At 39.2% G+C, this 13,115-nt stretch overlaps 1 protein-coding gene across 3 annotated transcripts in view; it reads left to right on the top strand.

The window, feature by feature from the left end:
• The first annotated feature begins 1,553 nt into the window (after window positions 1–1,553).
• tox2 (TOX high mobility group box family member 2) overlaps window positions 1,554–13,115 on the top strand; it is an 89,690-nt gene continuing 78,128 nt past the window's right edge. For 2 of the 3 annotated variants that reach the window (XM_080890431.1, XM_080890430.1), the window contains exon 1: window positions 1,555–2,115. In XM_080890431.1, the coding sequence (XP_080746557.1) occupies window positions 2,023–2,115 (93 nt within the window). In that variant the 5' untranslated portion in view covers window positions 1,555–2,022. Of the gene's footprint in view, window positions 2,116–13,115 lie in introns of all 3 variants that reach the window. The other variant, XM_080890429.1, reaches the window with a different exon arrangement.

Genomic DNA, 13,115 nt, shown 5'->3' with positions numbered 1-13,115 from the left:
AGGTCAGGTGGAGGGGAAAACATTTATCCCTACACAATGCAACAGATGCCTGACACCAGTAAAATACCTTAAAGTGGCTAAAAATGTTAGGTTTTGCTGTGTCAGAGAATGATTTTAGCACTCTATCTCTGCATAGCCATGACTCCATAGTTAGCCAGCTACTATAGTTAGCTAAGGCATCAAAAACCAACTCACAGATTTCTGAATGATCTACATTCCACTGTAACACAACCTAAATACTGTCAAACTTTCAACAGCATTATTAAATTACAAAAACCAACACACCAGATAACCCTGGCATATTAAATGATCAGAAAAAACAACAAGTGTCAAGATACAATAGTTTTCCAAGTCTCGATGATACCCAATGTCTTATGACCTCTATCAAATTTTGTCCCATAAAATGATTAATTTTACTGTTTGGTGGCTTATAAAGACAACAACAACAAAAAAACCAACATATTGTCCCATTTCCCAGCTAAGGTTTCCAATCCAGTAGATGGAAGCCTTTAAGCATATATTTATTTTGCACCTTCAGACTATACAAAATCAGGTGAGAACTGTTTTCCCCTCAGCAAAGTTGGGACTTCTAGTCTTCTATTATCTGATGTGCCACATTAGTGGTGATCTGGTTTCTTCACAGAAGGGAGATTTGTGACATCATATGTGAGGTCAAGTATTTTCCCATTACCTAGCAATAGGTAGATGATAAATGAGACCACAATATGAGACCACTGACCATCCACATGGCTTCTGTGGTCCACTGAGATAAAACTCCCGAGTTTGAAATTGGACGGATGAACAGTTGTGAAATGCGAAGAAGATACACAGAGATACAGAGATTCCTTTATTTATAAGTGAGATGTATTCCACTGGCTGCCGACTCACTGAAATGCATCAAAATACATAACAATATTTTTTATTTATATGACAAAACTGCTGTAAACAACATTTAAATAATGAAGTGAAGTGAAAAAGTTAATGAGATTCACCGTGAACTTTATGGTCCAAATTATGGCAGCATTAGGCTGCACATCATACCAAGTACGTCATTTAAATTCAGGGTCATATCAGGAATCTCAAAGCATAAATTCATGTTTTCATGAAAATATAACATAAAGCTTTAAATTCCTATTGAATTGAATGCATTTGTATTTTCTGTGTCTGTCAGATATAGTGTTATTACACTAAAATTAATTAAATAGTAAAGATTAGATGTTTAGCCATTTTTTAAAAGATGAACAGAGCCTGTGTAAGAGCTGATTTGATCATTTCAAAGAGATTTCACAAAAAAACTAAACATTTCTACAGCTCTTTGAATCAGCCAAATGCCCACACCCCAGTGTTAAATCAACTTGTGATGCTCTCACGACCACGCAGAGAGGCTGTCGTTGGCCCACTATCTGAGGGTCACTTAAACTCACTAATAAAGACTTATTCTTCACTATACCTCGTCAATCCTCCCAGCCCCACTGCCCCTCTTCTCGCCTGTCCTCCTCTGACCGGTAGAGGTCGCAGCCTAGCAGTTGCTGAGTGGACGGGAACGCATGGATGGATCAGAGCGCTCCCACATGACAAAGCTACAGCGCGTCTGGAAACGAGGAACGGAGAGCGGGCGTTTTGGGAGAAACCGTAGACAAGATCATTTCTTCACCTGCAGCACGCCCGGCTTGTTTCGCTGTCAAACAACTACACTGTTTAGCTTCCTAGTTTCAGAGATTACTGAGGCGGGCATCTGTCTTTTCTTTCCCCCCTCTTTCCAAGTGAACTTTATAGGGATGTTATATATGAGAGCATCAGCGTGCAGTTAGGGTCGAAGTAACTGTAGGACGGATATAAAGACTGAACATCTTCTCGTACTACTTTTTTGTTCGGTTTGATACACAAAAGAAAAAAAAGAGAGGGAGAGAGACGTGTGTGAGTGAGTGTGTGTGAGTGTGTGTGTGTGCAGGAGAGAGAGAAGTCGCACAGGTTTTTTTTTGGGAGCTACGTTTTCATGCCGTCAGTCTTGCGGACTCTGAGATGGACGTCAGATTTTATCCAGCTCCCCCTTCAAGCGTGGGTTCATGTACGCTACCGACTGACTCCGGTTTGGACTATTACCATTCCAACAAGGTAAACGTTTACGGTTACTTTAGTCGGTCAGATGTGCAGCCATAAGTTTCATGATGTATATTGAATACGCATGGTGGCAGACGGGTCGTATTTTTTCAGGCACGCTGTTTGAAGACCTCTAGTGACAAGTGCTGCACTTTTGGTTCCCTCGGGATCAGTGAGTGACAGGCTGCATTTCCCCGTCAACTTCGTTGTATTTCTTTAATGTATTTGGACTCATAAACTTTGCTAAAAAGGACACCTGCTTTGAGATCGTGCACGTGAGGTGGCGTTTAATTTCAAATCGCTTGTGTGTTAGTGTGAATAAACTGGGGCTGCGTTGTGCTGTGGATGTCCTGTGAGCAGAGTTGGAGCGCACCACTTTATCTGGCGCACCGGAGGAGCTGGTGATTGCTTTCAACAACCAAAACTGACAAATGGACAAAATGAACGTGTGCATTTTTTTCTTGTCTTCTAATATATATAGACCGCCAGAATGTTTTCTATATGATCTAAATGCTTCAGAATTAACTGCGGAAATACACTTTCCAGCTACTTTACAGGGCCAGTGCACTATTATTCCGAAATACAATTATCAGCATTGCGTTGAAATATGAGAGCATGCTATGCGTATTGGTTAAGACTATACTTCTACATGTTGCAGCGTGATTTGGCATTTTCGTCTGTTTTATTTTGCATTATTGCTCGGTAAGATACTTTCCATTAGTACTAATCACTAGTATATTTTGGCATGCTTGGTTATCAACACCTGTATGGACAAAAATTCAACCACATCATTGTGCGCATAATAACTTTTTAGAAATGATTATTCGCCTTTGCCTTTAAAAGAAGCCTTCCGTGTTTGGTTAAAGTTTGATTATTATATTAGCTTTTGTGTTTACATTAACACTGATAAGAAGTGCTGGAAAAATTAACTGCGTTGTACGCACGATTCAGTAGTAAAAGAAGCGTTTATTGAACAACTTGAAGTGCTAACACCTGTCATGGATTATCTATCTCTGAAAACAGGCTCTTTGAAAGAAAGGAAAGAAAAGGCTGCATCTGCAGTAGTGCGTTTTGGATTTTCCAATTTCTTCTTGAATTATGTGGTTATTGATATCCTGTTGATGTTGGGCCTACAGTAAAGAGAGAAGCTTTTTACTCTTGCACTCTGTCCATGGTGGACACCATTGCAGATTCTTTTCCTTGCAGAAAAATGTTTGGCATCTACAAGTGAGAAATGTACATACAGACCTACTTAATAGTCCAAGGTTACAAGTTGCAAGTAATGAGCCAAGTTTCTTTTACTGCGGTGGTCAAGGTAAAACTTGTGTAAACATTTACCAGTAACTATTGAGCAGAACTAGAAGAAGGCAGTATACCCCCAGCCATTCACATTGGTTTGCTTGCCTTAGCACCTGGAAGAAAGCCAGCAGGCAGTTAGCTTTTGCTGATGACAAAGTGAAACATTATAGCTCAGTACAATATTTGAATTGTTAATCTATCCTGTTCATGCACACAGTCACCTGTATGTATACATGTCCAACACATGCGGTTAGCTGCCTGTGGACACACTCTTCTACACCAACACTCACATACTTGGAGAGAGATTTGAATCACAATACGCGAATGGTTTACAAGGATTGCAGTTATTCCTCAACTCCTGACTCACTGGGACATCAACATCAGTCTTTAAAATCCAAATGAAGTGTTCATAGTTATAGCTCGATTTTGTTTTACACGTTAATTTAGTCTATCACTAGAAGCAGAATTCAGATAGAAGTACTTTTGTAATCTTTTTGTGATTTTGAAAAAGTTGTATAATTGTGTGTGTGTGCGGTTAGCTAAACACATACACTGTAGGCAGACAGAGTAGCTGCAGATGTGCTATCTACTGAAGATCACAGTAGGACCTTGTTGTTTCTGACTGAGGCTGCGTCCCAGCTCTTGTAGTATTAACACAATGAACTGTATTGGTTATCATGATTCAGCAAGCGTAGAGGCTGTTGGCCCGGTAAGGAGCAGGTTTGAGTTTCAAGGACAGAATCATATAACATTGTCATTACTAAAGTAACAGCTGTGACCATGATGTAAAGCGACACATTATCTGCACTGTACTCCTGCTTCTACACGTAACTGTTGAATAATGATACAGGATCTTTATAAGACATTTTTGGCAATAGTTCATCTTACTGGCGCCTTGAATTCACAAGTATGGAGTTGACCTGCTGGAGTGGCTCAGTATTAGAAGCACCGCAGCTGTTTAATGCCACTTCAATCAGCAAGTGAGGAAGCTGATTTCTTTTTTTCTTAAAGTCAGATTCACAAGACAGTTAGTCATTGCTGTTGATTTTTTTTTTTTAATTTTTCCATGGTAAATTGCAAACATAATTCTAAGCAATGTTAAGAGCTGCATGTTTTCAAATAGGCACAAAACTCCCAAACGTGGCCTCCTGAAGACATTCACACCGATATATATATATATATATACAGCTTGTTTGACAATCACTCGTGTAATTATGCATTACAGTACAGTATTAAATACACCAACCAGGAAGTGCACATAATACAAAGTGGGACAGTTCACATATAAAAAAGTGTATGGCTTCCTGTTCTAGTGGTGTAAAGTCAAATCTATTTCTGAGGGTGACTGTTAAGCTTTGTGTGAATGACTGTAAATTGTGTGCACACACAATGATCAGATCTCTACTCTATTTTTCTACTTTCTTTTTAGAAATCAGAAGCAGAGGAAGGAAAGATTGTTAATGTAATGCTTTTATTCAGGGACAGGTTGTTAAAACAGATGCAATAAAACATTCTTGCAGCACAGATTGCCTTCAGGAAGGTTACAGTGCTCAGTTTTTGTTAAAATATGTTACATGAGCTAACTTCCAGGAACCTCATCATAGGTGTTTTCATTATTTGGCCTTTTCTTCTGTGTTATAAATGGGATGGGCAGAATACAGTGTAGTCAGTATATATAGCTAGCACTGCAACCTAAATACTGTAGTCACTGTGTTAAATCAACACCTCTTTAAAACAACTGTAAGAACTAAAACTGAGCACTGTAATCTGAAGGTAGGATTTATTGCATGACTGATGACTACATTAATGCTAACAAACTGACAAGAGAATGTAAGCATCACCCAAATATTTAATCAGAAGGTTATGCTTTAGTTTTGTTTTTCAGTCAAGTTCACGCTCAAAAACCAAAAGGATAAAGATATTCTTTAAAACCGTTATGATGATTCTCTGCAATTCATTGTAAAAACAACCTGTGCGCCCGTATTTCAGAACAATGCAAAGAACAACACATGAGAAAAGCATCGATTTGTGTTTTGTTAAGAACCCCACGGCTCTGTTGCTCTTCTCAACTCCATCCAACTTGCATTGTCCTGCACTTGCACAATCACTGTGAGTCATCTTTACTTTTCGCCCAAGATTTCTCCTAATCTTTTTGAAGCCTCTCTGTATCTTTCCTCGCTGAGTGGGAGGCTTGTTTGTTCAGTGTACACTCAGCTGTGTATACCAGCGCTGAAGGCCACTTCTTCGCAAATGCCTGTTTTAGTGGGAGACTATTTGTCAAATGCATTATGACTTGTGCATACCCCGAGGCAGAATCACTCCGGTGAAATGAAGTTGGATAGATTACTGTAGATGTTCCACTTTCCCCTCATCCCTTTTCCCTCTAACAACACAGTGCCCAAGAGGGAGCCTCTCGTGTAATTATACTGTAGTTATACTGTAGGTTTATAATTCGATGGTTTGCAGATGTTACTCTTTACATAGTTGCAGTCTGTTCCAACTCACTATCAGTTATTTAGAGATTTTATTTAGGGCTAAATGCGTGCACGTGTGCGTATATTTGCATGCGTGCAAAGTGCAAATCTAATTGCTAAAACACTTTGAGGTGAGCTGTATGTATGAAACAGGTTTTAAGGTATACCTCATTTATACATTTATCTTATGTTTAATCTTATGCCCTATTTTACATCACTACACGAATACACATTACCATTAGCTGACATTCATCCACTCGAAAAGCAATGAGGCCAGCTTTTGCAGAGCACGTACCACCCCTTTTTAAGTGGTTCGTTCCATTTCCAGTGCTATCCAAATCACTGTATTAGTCACAGGATACTTCAAAGTATGGACAGGCAAAAATATTTTCCATTTGAATTCTCAGAATGTGATTTTTTTCCCCCTCTTGAAAACATGACAGTAATAGAAACAGAAATAAGAAGAGTTATTTCAGCAGTACCTCATTCTGTACACAGAGCGAAGTTAATTACATGGAGGCAAGCATTCTTGGGTCGACAGCATGGACTTGGGGTTTTTCATTGTGCCCATTCATAACATTCTGCTGACTGGCCAGTCCGAGTTGCAATATCCCAACTATTCTCACTGGGAAAATGTTAACCCATGCATGGCTCGCATGCACACCAGAGGGAAAAATGCAGTCTGTGTTGCTGGAACTACAAGTGGCGAGTTTGCTGTTATAATGCAGTTACTGGCAGTCGGCACATGGAATTAAGGCTATGTTTTGGATTTAAAAATCACTAAACTGTCTTTATTGTAAAGTTCTCTTGTTTTATTTTTTAATTTTTTATTTTTTGGTCTAACCACTTCCTGGCTGTATTCATAATGAAGTCTTTCTGTCTCCCCACATCCCCACCCCCACCCCCCTCGCTGTGTCTAACTTCTTCTCTCATTTACCTTCCCAGCAGCAATGTCAAAAGGTTATGGAGGGAAGCTGGATCGCCTGGGGCTGATTGTGTCTTTGAGTTAATCATAAGTAGCTACAGTGTTATTCTCTGGAGCAGTGGGGCTTAGATTGTGTTGTGTGCATGGACTGTTACAGTAGGAGTGTGATGGTTTTGTTTTGAAACACAATAAAGCGAAATAGAGGTACGACTGCATTTTTCATCTGAGTTAAATCCAAAAGTGTGTTACACGCAGAACCCAAGCTTCCTCGTTTGGCTTCATGTCTGTTTAGCTATGTTTCTATGTTACAGTATAGTTGCATCACAAGAAAAAGCCCCAATCTCGCCACATCAGTGATACTGTAGTTTCTATTCTATAGCTGTATCTGCCTTGGATTTCATGGGGTATTTTAAGGACAGCTATTGTCTGTACAGAGAGCAAATAAGGGGATACAGCTATCCATTACAGGGATTTACCACGATGGACTCGAGTTTAACCTACAAGATAGAGAAGTCAACCAGACTCACAGCACTCCAGTGCTCTGTACTTTATAATCTAGACCAGACATGACTCAGAGCTACTAGAGGTGTTAAGAGGGTCATAAGTCATGTATGGCTGAAAATAGATTCTATAGTTTATCCTGCCTCGTTATCTACTTAATCACCGAGGTCCATAGAAACAGGCTATTTATGTTGATGATTGATTATATTACCAAGAATTGAATCATGACAGTGTATTTTTTAAACTCCTCCCAATATACTTTAGAGATATACTATTGCATTTCGAGTAATTTCTGCGCTGTTATCAGCCTGTAATCTATCATTCAGTAAGTTTATCAGCAGACTGCTTTTAGAGTGAGGCTGATATTAAGTTTTCAGCCTGGGTGACGTGCATGACAAGCTGTAAGTTACTGCGAAACACAGCCGCATCATAAGGTGTCAGAGTAATTTCAATCTTGACGTTGATTACGAAGTGAATCGGCCGAGCCCCGGTTCAACTCATGCCCCTCATTAAATCACATTAACCCTAATTATCGTCACAGCCCCTTGAAACCAAAATACAACAGTCAGGCTTGACTCTTGGCTCCTCAGCTGGCTGTTGGGTGTGTGCATCATGCACTTGTGACTTGTGTAAAGTCAAGTCCAGTGTGGCAAGGCATTTTAAACTGTCTTCACCTCAGGAGGCCACTGGTTTCTCAGTAGCAATTGCCTTGACTGGCTGTCTCTCCCCCCCTATCACCTCCCTCCTGCAGCCCAGTTTCCTTGTGCTGCTTTATATTCACTTCTTGATTGGTTGGGGGATGGGTGGTGGAATAGCATTTGAGAGGTTAGCTGGTTAGTGAAGGGAGGGGGGAAGAAGGTTGGTGTGTGCATAAAGAAAGAGAAGGGTCTGTAGGTGGAGGGAAACTGGAGAGAGATTTTTAGGGGTACTTTATTTTTCAGCTCGCCATTGAGTCTGTAATGTCATTCAACGATGTGGAAACCAAAATGAGCCTTGCCACCAGATGTGTTCCAGTCCAGATAGCGACTTGAAAGACAGACGTTTATTGTTTTAGTGCATTTGGTGTGGTTCAAACCCAAACTGCATGAAATGCTGATTGATGGATTTCACTAAAGAATGTCTGTGCGTGTGTGCGTGTGTGTGTGAGAGGGAAGCAAAAAGAGGGAGAAAGATCTCCTTTATCTGATTTATTTAACTATTTCTGTGCCCTGTTCTTTGCTCACTGTGCTGACGGGAAGGGAAAGCTGACAGTATTTCAGTGTGCTACAGTAGCATTTCAGAGCAGATTCATCTGCTTTCCATCAGCACTGCAGAAAAAGAAATACAACCCTTGATTCATTCTTTGTTGAACTTGAAGGCTCATTCTTTAAGTCGAGTTGCACTTTTATGTCTGTTGAGTGAGGTCTCTGTATTTCTGTAGACAAAACAAATGTAACATGCTTCAGCAGAGATAAGTATGGCAAACATAGTAGTGAGTGTCATAAAAGCTGTTGCGTAGAAGGCTTTTTATTATAAAAATGAGCCATTAGTAACTTTTGATCTCTTGCTGTGCAAATGTATGTTTTTGGTTCGCCAATAGCAACAGCCAAACTTGTTGCTGACATTTAGCAGCATCCACATGCATGTGGTTTAGACTTCAGGTCAGGAAGTGCGTAGTTCAGTTTTTTGTTGCTACAGTTTTAGAATCCCAACTGTGAATAGCATGTTCCTAATTATCATACAATAAAATTTGGGTTGTTCCCATTGTTTTATGATTAAGGAATCAGCATGCCAACATGGATGCAACAAAGACAAAACATTTTCATTGTGCTGAAATTCTACAATTCCCCCAGCAAGAAAGCTGATCTTCATTAGGATAATTGCTTCATTTCATTCATAAACAAATAGACCACAAAGTGATTATTCTAGATGCTGGAGATTATGAGCACAGTTATTGGACTTGGCAGATTTGTGTAAAGCAGGCTTTGGTACATAAATTAGCGTAACCATTGTACGAGAAAACCATATCAACATTTCAAATAAGCACAGACGGATCTCATCATCTCTCACTTTCACACTCGCCACTCTCCAAACGTCTTAGAGTTCATCCACTAATTTGTTTTTCATTTCATCTCTATAGGAATGTTGTGTTATAGCATATGTTTTGGTACTGTCGTGACTTTTTTGCCAGTAAAGGCTGTAGCTGAAATGGTGGAAGACTAAGGCTGATGGGCAGGAAATGAAACACCAAGGAGAAGAAAGAGTAAAAGGAGAATGGGTAAGAGCGATTTGGGGGATCTTGAGAGGTCAGAGCGTGCAAATTATGACAGAACAGGTCTAGATGTGGTGTTTCTAACATCCTTAGTTTAGTCTGTTAAGGCTCCAAATCGCTATTTAATGGAATGATTCGATTTTTTTTCTTGCTTTTTTGTTAGATGGTAAATTATCACTGTTGACTCAGTGCTGGTTGTAATAAAGATTTGTTGTGTTAATGGAGACAGGAACAGGAAAGTCAGGAAGAATGTACTTGTTAGAGTTGGCCAATGATTTATTCGTTGGCGTTATAGTCCTCCTTTCTCCTTCTGATGGGTGTTTCTTTAGAAAAGGTCAGCAAGAATGGCATGATCCAACAGATTCCATAGGCTAAATGTATAAAAACACTTATAAACAGAGTGTCAAAGAATGCAGCTGTCGGGTTCGCAAGCCTGGGCAAACACGAACAGTTGTCTTAGCTTCCTGAGGCATGTCCTGTGCAAACAGAACTAGAGACGGCTGGTTCAGGTCCACACTCAAAGACCACAGGACCACTGAGAGACACTCAAAGACATACACTCTCTTGCAAGTAGACGTTCTTGCATGCAGTCACATCACACAAATAAACACAAGTGCAAATGTGAGCTCATAGACCACAGAAATGTGTTGTTATGTAGCAACATTTCAAGCCACAGATCACTGTAACTGATACTATGAGCAGCTTAGCATTAGCAGCTGATGTGCGATCACTGTTATTATATTCAAATGATTTGTAGTAAAATGTATCCAAAAGACAGTCTTTTAAATTTGTTTTTAAAAACCTTTGACTTGTCAGTAAATCATTACTGAGTCACTTATGGGTTGCACCGGAAGTTAGTCAGCTGGTTAGACCACCAGCGATTGGTCGTCCACCATGTGCCATTTGTTTCTGTGCCTCCCTGAGCCAAGTGTGTGTGAGATTCCCCTCCCTATCACTACAAACCCACAGTGCCCCCAAGGCCTCTTTTTGCCTCTGTCTTGTAAACCACCTCTGGCACTGTTGGGCTTTGTTCATAATGTTTTCATTGTAGTATTGCCTCACTTTCCAGGAATTATATTCTCTGTGTGTTGATAGCCTGACTTTGCTACCCAATCATTTTCAGTGACAATTTTATGTAGTAAAAACACTTAATCTTACACAGGAGCCACCCTGTAGTAAAATGCAGATGCAAATGCATTTCTCAAGTAGTGCCAAGTCTTATTTGGCATTGCTTATACACTTGCTTTTAATATATGTACTATATAATAGATTAAATAAATAGATAACAGATTTACATTTATGAAAGTTTTTTAACCTTAGCTTATTTTTGATCTACAGTAGCTGTTTATGTCTGAGTACTCTGATGTGTTGGTGCAGCTGAGACTGAGTGTGTTCACAGTGCAAACGCGGCATTGCTGGCACTCCTGGTTTCACTTAATCTTTGACACAAAGGCACTTGCTTGTGGCTGGGATCTCAGACAGATTTAGTGACAGAGAAAGCGAGCTAAGGAGAGAGAGACCTCTGGTTAAGTGAGCGTAGATATCATTAAAAAAAAATTGCTTAAATTACTTTATATTTATTATTTGAGTATCTCCATTCACAGCAAATGGAAAATATGTTTCTATTTGTTATTTATGTAATTCTTGAAGATTGCTGGCAATTATTTGACAAACTAAGGAAAACATAGCATAGCAGGTCTGATACCATGCCAGGTACTTTGGTCACCTCAGGACCTTTTTCTCAGTTGTAGAGTACACAGACATCCGCAGATACCGCCAGTGTGATGATTTATTTGCCTGCCATTTTGTAATCACCCAGGGGGTAGAATAGAAAACATCTCTGAGATTATAGTTTCTCTAAGCATTCAAAAAAATAAAAAAAACATGATAATAATAAAAAAATAATTCCCAAGAGACTTTAAATAATTTGCCAGTAAGCTCTTTTAAGGCATCTTTTGATGTTTAATCAAGGGCTGAAACATTAATTGGAAATGTTTTCAGCATCGCTGCAGTGATGAAAATAAAAAACAAAAACTATCTGAAACATTTTTAAAAGAAAAAAATATCTGAATCCAAATTGTCTTGTTATCTCGAGTTGTATTTGTAATTACTGTTGTTGTGTTGGTTTTTTTGTTGTTTAACTTTACCTCTTGGCACCGTAGGCTGTTGTTTACAAAGACTTGCATCCTTAGATGCAGAATTATTGCATTCTGATAAGTAATTAATGAAAAAAGAGTCTTTTTGAATCTGGCTGGAGGAATTTATCCAAAATGGAAATAGCCACCTCCCATCGTACTTTCCCCAGGATATGCTGACACCATTCATGGGTTAATCACCGTATTTTTGGCAGGAGGAAGGTGTCAGTTCTTTTAGGTATACACCATCTAGTGTTCTTTTAATTGACTTCAGGAGAAACTGTATCAAGACGTGCTGATGAAGTTACAAATTGGCTAAAGCGTCTCGTTCTGAGCGCCAGATCTCCTTGTTCCTTTTGGTTTGGTTTGTTGTACTTTCTGCTGCTCAGCATAATGACGAGGGTGGAAGAGTGGAAGATTTCAATTACTCCAAGAAAGTCAAGGAGGCTGTTGAAGTTTGAAAAATACAACATGAGCTGGTTGCTCTGTGGAGATTGTGCCCATTTGGAATGTAATTAAATTGGTTTGGCTGCTTGCCAGTGAAAAAATACATTTCTTTTTTTTTATCTCTTTGCAAATGAAAATGTATAGAGTGTTTTGCTGAAAAATACCTGGAGGGAACAGTAAGCTGTTGAATATTTGTAATACAGCTTGCATTGAGCAGTTGAAATGAGTTTTGAGATGAGTTATCCGTTGTGGTTTCCCCTTTGACATTTCAAAGGTATGCAGCTTTTGAACCATGGATTTACTGTAATCTATTTTTTTCTATTATTGATGTGTGGTTGAGTTATAAAGTGTAGATTGGCTTCTCTGCCATTTCACTAGCTTTGCCATATCAGAAACCACAAGGCCACTGAGCAGCAGCAGACTTTGTAATAATGTTATATACATGGTGACATGTGAAGCAGAGTTGTTGGTCCCAGTCAACACAGGACACTGTGCAAAACTGGTGTTTACTTTACACAAACACTCCTAGTAGGCTTCACAAAGTAATCAGTCTGTGGTGAAAGAGATATTTCCGAATTGCATAATTTGAACATGATAAGCACATAAATATGCTGTGAAATTGAGGAACTGCAATTTTTGGCAAATATAATAAACCATAAATGTCATGGTAGCAAATGTTCTCACATAATTTACCGCCCCAGTTTACACTAGACATTACTCCGTTTCTGAAAAACAAGTTTTTAGGTTTTAATAATTTGAATCTTTAACGAGTAACTGAGTGAAAAAGAGAAACTGTGATAACCGTGTTATCATTTCTTCTCCTTTAGTTACGAAGAGCAAAAGCAATTGACATTTGAGATTGTTTTAGCACTCACGGTGTGCAACATGATCTTCCACCTCTTCAAATGACCGCAAAAGCAGCATAAACCTCAAAGATAAAAATAAAAAGATTATTGGTACGTGCACTGTTAACTTTCAAGAGG

Source organism: Rhamphochromis sp. 'chilingali', assembly GCF_963969265.1.
Source record: "Rhamphochromis sp. 'chilingali' genome assembly, chromosome: 9".
Lineage (NCBI taxonomy): Eukaryota > Metazoa > Chordata > Actinopteri > Cichliformes > Cichlidae > Rhamphochromis > Rhamphochromis sp. 'chilingali'.
This window is presented reverse-complemented; position numbering and strand designations above follow the sequence as displayed.